Raw genomic sequence first — 9,385 nt, 5'->3', positions numbered from 1 at the left:
ATGAGTGAGTAATTCCCTTTGTTTCTAGGATTGAGACTATGCCATTTTACATTCAATAAACACTTTTCTTACTTCTATTTCTTTGAGTATTGTGATTTGAATTATTAAACTGAGTTTTTATTCACGTGAGTTGTCTGACCAACAAATTACACCTCTTAGATACATTGGGGAAGGACCGAGAGGTGAACCCAACTATCCGACCATTCAATTATTCAAACTAGAATCCTAATTCACGAGAGTAGTTTTAGGATTCTCGGGGGTTTCTAGAATTCACATTGGGTTGTTATGAAGCGACTGGATAGAAAGATCCAAGTAAAGGATTTGAATGATAATCGTACCACGAGAGTAGGTGTGTCTTCAATTGAGTACACATATCGGAGCTCGAGAGAGGATGACACACATCAAAGAGCAATTCCCCCTTACAACTTAAAGTTCATGAAAAGGAGCAAAACAATTATTTGCGAGTGTAAAGGCGGTAACCCTTATCATGTGAACTCTTCTTAAATTAGATTTCAATCCCTTTTTACTATTTTCATAATTATTCTTGTCAATTGTTCGATGATTCTAAATTCACTTTTAATTCTTATTTGAGTTAAGTATAAATTAATTGTTATAATTAAAATAATTTTCCAGTCCTCGTGGGATCGATATTTTATTACTTGACGATATAATCGTACACTTGCGATTTGCCTTATCAGCCGGGACATGATGGACTTAAGGAGGAGCAAACATGAAAGTGTGTGGAACCCACACTTGAGCGGGAGATTGTTGGGTTTATTCAAGTGTGAAATCTCACATTGAATATGCGGGGAGGAGTAAAAGAGTTTATAAGTAGAAAAGACTCATGAAACTAATATCTTAAATTTTGGTTCAAGATGTGATGTCTCACTTGTGACTCTACACTCTTCTCATACCTCGATAATAATGGAACTCCTCACTAGTTAAAGACTCCCTAATCACAATCTAGTCCAACTACCTACTTATTTGTATTACTTTAATGATTAAGAGGGGGAAATGGATGATAAATAATAAAATAATAATATAAAAATTATTATATTGTCAAAATATATATATATATATATATATTCTCCATAAATAAACTATTTGATGAAATTAAAAGAAATTAAAACATTTAACATAGTTTATCACTTATACTTTTGTAAGCATTACAACTTTGGGGTGGATGTCCTCCTGGTTAACAATATTTATCACAACAATAATTATTTTTGATATCTTCATTACACAAGTAAGATTTATTGTCTTTTGATGCCGCCATACTTGACTTGCCACTTTATCAATATCTTAGAATATTTGACGGTCCCAATTCCAAAAACACAATGCATCCGTGTTAACTCTAATTTTTTATTTGCTTATAAATTTGTACAATAGTTTTCTTTAATGAGATATAGTGTGACACTTTATAAAAAAGAAATTGTATAAACTTAATATAAAAATTCAAGTATAAATAATATTGTTGTTAATTTATTCAATCTCGTTTAGTTAACAAACACAATTGACGGGCAGTTTACCCACCTAATTATGTCTGCGGTCTCTGTTGTAAATTTGTAATTCTTTGTTTGATAAATGTAGAAGCAGGATTCTTTTTTCGGTATTGTGATGGATTTCACAAGGAACTAATTCTTATGAGAATATGTGTATGATACTTCTAATAAGAGTTGTCGCATGAATTAAATTCTTGTAAGAATTCGATTTTTGTAAATGACACTCGTTAAGAAGGAAAATCAGACATCTCAAAAGAAATATTCTTGTTAATATAAAAAAAGTCACATTCTTTAGAACAACCTTTATTGAGATCAACCGTAATAACACAAAAGGAAATAATTCTTCATTATGAAATATGTTCTTTCTAAACACAAAAGAGATATTAATGAGTATCTTTAGCTTAAATTGATTCAAGAATAAAAATGTTTAAACAAAAATCGTAATACCTGCTTATGAATTTATTAAATTTCAGTCAAGATTATTTTTAATAATATTTCAAATGTAAAAACATGAGATAATTAATAAAATTAGAATAACATGCTTTCATATCTTTCGGAAAATCATACAAAAAATAAGATAACCTTGGCTACAGTGAAACGATAATAAATATGATCAATAAAGGTATGTTTATAACATTGACTTGTTCTAATTCTAGTGTTTTCCTGACTAGGAGAAATTCGTAATTGACAACATGTGGAACAAAAGAGTGGTTGAAAATCCAACATTCTTTTCCAAAACAACATTAGTATAAAATTTTGTCTACAGTTACATACTTGATAATAGAATAGATCAATTGTCCCATATCATGTTTTATATGATATAATACACAAATAATAATGAAGTAAAAATAACAATAATAATGAAATTTTAAATTTTTTAATTGATATGACATATTTTCATTAATACGAGACAAGATATGATAAGTGATTTGGATAACATATTTTTTTTCCTAGTATACATAGTTTATAATTCTGTGTAGGAACATAAGTAGTAACATCTGAGGAAGACAAATATCACTCCTAAAAGATGGGCATAACTGGTTGTATGGTAGATGGAAACTTAGATGACACCAAATTCAACAAACCTATGCCATGGATTGGCATATACATAGCAGCAGCATCCCTTGCTTGCCTAATAGCAATGGCTGCAGATCTTATCCATGGAATTCGTGGTCGAAAGCTCTGGTTTCCTTGCAAATACTTCTGCTTAAACGCCACTTCCTTGGCCTTGATAGCTGTTGCAGTGAAATTATCAGTGGATCTCAATACCCCGATGCCGCATCGCCATGATCAACTAGCAAAAGTTAGTAGCAGTGCCTTGATATGCACAATAATAGGTAACTCTATGCCTTCTCTTGGTGTGACTGAGAACAAAGAGATCATGATGAATGTTATGGCCATGTGGATATTAGTAATTACCATGATTGTGAACATTTGCATCCAATTTGTTACTGGTGTTATCTATGTGTTTTGGATAGAACATGGAATTATCATGTTTCTAATGCTCATTTTGTTGATGAACATGGCATCTTCTGCTATAACTCTTCCAAAGATGAAGCATTATTTGGTGCTGAAGTATATGATTGCACTGAAAGAATGCTTACACCAAGTTGAGGGGGAAGAAGAAGTGGATCAAGTTATCATTAAACTTAGATGTAGACTGATGAAATATTGGATGATGGCACATACTAGCAGCCCTCAATTTGTTCTTGGAAGGTCAGTAACATGCACTGCCTCTGGTGCCTTTTGTCTTCTAAGTACCATAACATTAGGTGAGGCCATGCTTAGATCATACTTGGCACCATGGTCTATGAAATTTTGTGCTGGAAATTGTGACTACAAATGGTCCACCATCTTAGTTCTCATAATTCAGGTTGCTGCAGTAGGAATTGGTACTATTGCTCCTGCATTTAGATGGTTCATTGCCATAAATTATAGGTGCCCGAAAGCGAGAAATAAGAGAACCAAGAGATTTTTCAAACTAGAAGGCTACTGGACTGAGAAGCTAATCCTAATTAAAGAAAGCCCTCTTGGTTTTAGAATTCATAATAGGCACTACAGAAAGTTGGCACATGATGTAAAAGTACTTGTATTGAACTTTTGCATTAAGCTTCAGATGGGGATTGTTCTAATGAGTAAAGCAACTCAATATGTTTCAATATTCCTTATGTGCTGGATCTTAACAGGTTGTTATTACTGCACGAAGTTGAAATCCAAATTTAACAATAGTACCTCAAGCATTAGTTGCTCCGGAACAGATTCATGTCCTGTCGCAAGGCTCGATTTAAGACGTTTCGTTCTTCATCTTGAAGGTGAGGAAGAGCTAGTTGAGGTGATGATGCGAGACAATCGTGATGCCACTAATCATTGGGTTCAGGTAGGAGAAAAGAAACAGCCAAAATACGTCATCGAGTTACTAGAGAAATCTTCAATGCTGCAAGGTTTTAAGGGTGTGGGAGAATTTGACAGTGACCATATTCTTTCTTTAGATGCTAGAGAAACTCCAAATAGTTGGTCACTTCCTTTGGTCACACTAGCAAGCATAATTGTTGCACTTCCAAACATCAAAAACTGTTCAGCCAAAAAGTTGATAGGTGCTATAAATGAAGGGCTCCCCTATGTAAAGTTCATCGAAAATAACTTGGACAAAGAAGGGAAATTATTGAAACTCAGGAAGGCAGCAGATATTGTGTGGCTAGGAGTTGATCTCTATGGTAAGTGGCTAGGTTTGGATCTTCATAAGCTCTCCCTTCAAAATAAGAGCCCCAAAGAAACACTTGAGATACTAGCTGATGCGGCGAAAATCAGGTATCAGAAATTTAGAGCCAAATACGACCATATATGCACAAAGGTAAGTCCTTCATCATGGCCTATCAAAGTGTTAGCATCTAATTCCATGTATAGAATAAGTCAAACTATTCTCTTGAATCATGTAAGCATGAAAGACGATAATTGTGAGAGGTTGTTTGAACCACTAACAGCAATGATCTCTGATATAATGGGAGCATGTTTCACTAACTTACCTCATGTTATATCGACCACATGTTCGAATAGTGCCATTGAAGAGAGAGAGGAGAGTGTCAGACATGCAGTTTACATTCTTGGACAAACCAAGAAGATTATAGAGATGATAGAAAAGAGAGCATTTCACAACTTCGATTTATGTCTAGGGACCAATATCGAAGATTGGCGTTCGATGCACAAGCAAAACAGTTTCTTGTCATCTGTTAAATCTTCACCGGAGGATGACACTCAATCACCAGTTTCCAAATCAAGCGAAGTTTGCCTAAATGTTGATTGAAAGCTAGAATTAATAGCAATCTATAATTCTGTACAACTATTGTTGGAACACTTTCCAGTTTGTGTCTGATTTATAATGTTTATACAAGCTAGGATCCATCAATATGTCAACTTTTGTGTGTAATATAACATAAAACATAGTTGCTATTGCTTAGTATATTTTCCATTGCAGGACTAAATTTATAAACAAGTTCATGCCCCCAGTACCATATTCTGCAATTCTTTTGGATTCATTTAGTTCAACAATCCAAAACTTAATGCCACATATGCATTGCTAACACTGCCTCAATGTGTTATTTGCTCATTAGTTCACAGTTCACAATGACTAAAATTATGGACATTATTCCTATAGCAAAAGTTCCATATTGCACCATCCCTTCATCATAGAAGTGGTGATGAATTCATCAAACTTCACCATCATATAAATTCATATTGGCATCTTGAAACCAGTGGTTACAGTTAGTAACCTTCAATGATTGAACTCGAAGTCTAATTCTTGTATTTAGTTTATACTAGAACCTATTAAGGAACTAATCCTTTCAGAATGTGTGACTGTCCTCCCACCAAGTGTGGCTCATAAGAATCGAACATTTTGACCTTTTGACCATTCTGCGGATCCAGTGAGGCCTTATACTACTAGACCAAGACTTTATTGGTAGAACCTGTTTAGTATCTAACACCTAGAGTTTAGTGACTTAGTGAGATAATTGCAAACTTGCAATTACTTACTTGGGTTGCATTATTGTATAAACTGAAGAGTACCACATTGTAAAGTCACTGTTGAAAGTGAATGAACATTGAGGAGTTTCTCAGATTCATAGGGAATTCTGAGAAAATTAGTTCTAAAAGGCCTAGTTTTCAAAAAAAAAAAACTACAATTGTCTATTTCCTCAACCTATATTGACCACAAGAGCAAGGTATTAATAGGGATTGAAGAACATATCTTTATTTGATGATCAGAAGGCACACTAGCATGATTGCATCACTTTTAAAGTTAAAATAGTAACCATCAATGATTATTTAGGTAGATCAGATGGTGAAGAAGGATCCTCTCCAGTAAGGGAGAGACAATAACTTATTTTTCATCATGTTTTTAATAGTAAAATGTAATTTCACAATAAATAAAAGGGTAAAAATGTCATGTTATCTTTTGTTTATTATTTATGATACTTGTATTTTCAGTAATGGAGAGAATCCTTACCTCATTCTATTATAACCATTGTAACTGTATAACTAATGTGGAAGAGTAGGAATGACACTGATTAGCTGAGTTAGATAACATATACCCAAAAAAGGGTTGGTCGTCAGGACACCAGGATCTCTAAGTATCATAAAAGAATGACAAGGTTCAATCCGAAAGAGATTAGTGTTAGAATTTATGACAATTTATGGGTCACAAATATAATTCTATAATTGTGTTATGTCCATTATTTAATTAGCCCACATATAAAATGATCTTCAGTAATTAATTTGGTGGCTAAGGGCATATGTGTCATGAAATATTATAAGTGTAGATACCTTCAGGCAATTTCTGATTTGATGAAGGGACTAAATCAGAATTATTGTAACTTAAGCAGTAACCACTTCGGTTACTTTTATGGGTTATGGTGTGTAGAGCAACGGGTTTTTTTGAGTAGGAAGATGAGAATAATGGGAATTGTGAAGAGTTATCAAATATAAGATAACACACCATCACAATTCCATAAGGGTAACCATAAGGCAACATCATCATCAAGCAACACTCTGGAAAACTTAGCATTCTCATTCCCCTATAGAGGAACATAAGGAAAACCATCAAGTGCTCTAACATCTGGAAGATCATCACACCCTCATACCTTCGAGATTCTAAATGGCTAATCAATGTATGTTCTTCTTCTTCACCATGAAATCAATTGGGGTTTCTTCGGTCTGGATCATGGTTGTTCCATTTGGGTTTATGTATGGGCACAAACATTGTGTTATAGGAACAAAGCCATGATCATTAGGGTTCCCGCATACAATATAAGGATTATAGTTGGAAGATTTCCTACAAGTGGTATCAGAGCCACCCTAATTTGATTCATGTGTGAAATTAGGTTTCTTGTTTTTCTTCCCCAAAATCTGAATTGATTTAGAGTTTTGGTGTTTTATTTATGCCATGGATCGATTAGGATAGAAATTGATTGTTTTCCATGTAAATATATATAGATTCGAAATGAATCGATGTTCTTCTGGATTTTTTCTTGATTTTTGGGTAATATTTTGGAGAAGAACGATGCAGAAATCGCAATGTTCGTGTTATGTCGTGAAGCTCTTGCTCAAGCGAGTAAATGCTCGCCCAAGCGAGAGCTAAACAGAAGCATTGGCTTCTATTGATCGCCCAAGCGAGAATTGAACAAAAGCTTTGTCTTCTATTGAGCCCAAGCGAGAGTACCTCGCCCAAGCAAGAGTACAATAAGATTTATGGGGCTTTGGTATCTTTGTGCATTGACTTTAAGTGTTGTTTGGTTATCCATTAAGTTGTCTGTTATTTCAAGTGAGCCAATTGAAGTGAAATGTCGCTAAAGTGACCCCTTTCATGGATATAACTCATAAGGAATATTGGATGTAAGTGTGTATGACTATTCATGCGAGTATTAATTGGCCCAAAGGAAAGTTAATATTTGGCCGAAGATCATACACACCTGTGATGATAAACATGTTATAATTCTAAATCTTTTATACATGTGACTGATGGATCAATCCAAAGAGGGATTCATCAGTTGTCATGCTTTGTTATAAATGTTTGATCATTACAACAAGAGTACCACTTGCAGTTAATATCACTGTCCAAAGACTTGATATAAATGGAGCACAAGGTATCTTGATTTGGACATACCATTATTTAAAGCACATTGATAATTTTAAGTTTTGAGCATAATTTAATATTTTGTCTTTTGTTCTATTCAGCTACATCAATTGCTTCTATATCTGCAAATTTAAATTCGGTTCTAGTCCTTAATGGAGAAAATTTTAAGGACCGGAAAGAGAACATGGAAATTGTTCTTGGCTGCATGGATCGACTATGCATTAAGGGTAGAGCAACCCCCTTCTCCTTCGGAATTCAGTGCCTCTAAAGAGAGGAAGGATTATGAGAAGTGAGATCGCTCTAATCGCATGAGTCTAATGATTATTAAGCGCAGCATTCCAGAGGTCATTAGGGGTACTATCTCAGATGAGATAAACAGTGCCAAAGTTTTTCTTGTTGAAATTGAAAAACGCTTTGCAAAGAACGATAAGGCGGAAACAAATACTCTGCTACAGAACTTGATTTCCATGAGATATCAAGGCAAGGGAAACATAAGAGAATACATTATGGGAATGTCCAATATTGCTTCAAAACTTAAGGCCCTTAAGTTTGAGATGTCGGAAGACTTACTCATACATTTGGTCTTGCTTTCCCTTCCTGCACAATTCAGTCAGTTTAAGATCTCTTATAACTATCAAAGGGAGAAATGGACTCTAAATGAGCTCATTTCATTTTGTGTGCAATAAGAGGAAAGACTGAAGCGAGAAATGACTGAAAGTGCTCATTATGTTAGTACCTCTAAGGACAAGGGCAAAAGGAAAAACACTTCATAGCCTAAGAATGAAGCTGCTAAGGGTCCAATGCGAAAGAAGCAGAAGCGGGCTGATGTCTGATACTTTTGCAAAGCAACTGGACATCAAAAGAAGAAATGTGTAAAATATCACGTCCGGCGTGCTAAGAAAGGTACATTTCTTAATTTGGCCTGTTCTGAGGTCAATTTAACTTCAGTACCTGGAAATACATGGTGGTTAGACTCCGGTTCAACTTCTAACATCAGTGTTTCAATGCAGGGTTGCCTGAGCTACCGAAAGCCTAATCATGTTGAAAGATACATCTATGTTGGCAATGGGAAATTGGTAGAAGTGGAAGCTATATGGCATTTTAGGTTGTTGTTGTGTACTGGTTTCTATTTGGATTTGAAAGACACTTTTGTTGTACCATCATTTAGACGAAATTTAATTTTTGTTTCTTATTTGGACAAATTTGGTTATTGTTGTTCATTTGGAAACAATTCGGTTCAATTGTCTTTAAATTCAAATGTTGTTGGAACTGGTTCACTTCTGTTAAATGACAATCTTTATATGTTGAATACTATAGCTGATTATAGCGAAACCCTGAATGTGGAATTACGTGGTACTAAGCGTAAAATTGAAAATAGTAATTCCGGTGCATTATGGCACAAGCGCCTAGGTCACATTTCTCAAAAGAGAATTGAGCGTCTTGTGTCAGATGGGATTTTAGATTTCATTGACTTCACAAACCTTAAAGTTTGCGTCAAATGCATAAAAGGAAAACAGACCAAACAATCGAAATCTGGTGCATATAGAGCTTCGGACGTCTTAGAATTGATACATACGGTTATTTGTGGGGCATTCCCTACGGCTTCCTCGAATGGTCAACAATACTTCATATCATTCATAGACGATTATTCTCGTTATGCATACATTTTTCTAATTCATGAAAAGTCCCAATCATTGGACATGTTCAAAACTTTTAAGGCTGAAGTTGAAAATCAACTCAGCAAAAGGATTAAGTG

At 34.6% G+C, this 9,385-nt stretch overlaps 1 protein-coding gene across 1 annotated transcript; it reads left to right on the top strand.

The window, feature by feature from the left end:
• Positions 2,451 to 5,005, top strand: LOC109350052. The gene has a single exon (XM_019591169.1). The coding sequence runs from the start codon at positions 2,530 to 2,532 to the stop codon at positions 4,801 to 4,803; it is 2,274 nt and encodes a 757-aa protein (XP_019446714.1). The 5' UTR covers positions 2,451 to 2,529; the 3' UTR covers positions 4,804 to 5,005.

This window comes from Lupinus angustifolius, chromosome LG06 (genome assembly GCF_001865875.1).
Source record: "Lupinus angustifolius cultivar Tanjil chromosome LG06, LupAngTanjil_v1.0, whole genome shotgun sequence".
NCBI classification, from domain to species: Eukaryota; Viridiplantae; Streptophyta; class Magnoliopsida; order Fabales; family Fabaceae; genus Lupinus; species Lupinus angustifolius.
This window is presented reverse-complemented; position numbering and strand designations above follow the sequence as displayed.

Bases quoted from the DNA above. Each gene is read 5' to 3' on its own strand.
- LOC109350052 (XM_019591169.1), top strand. From the start codon at position 2,530: ATGGGCATAACTGGTTGTATGGTAGATGGAAACTTAGATGACACCAAA.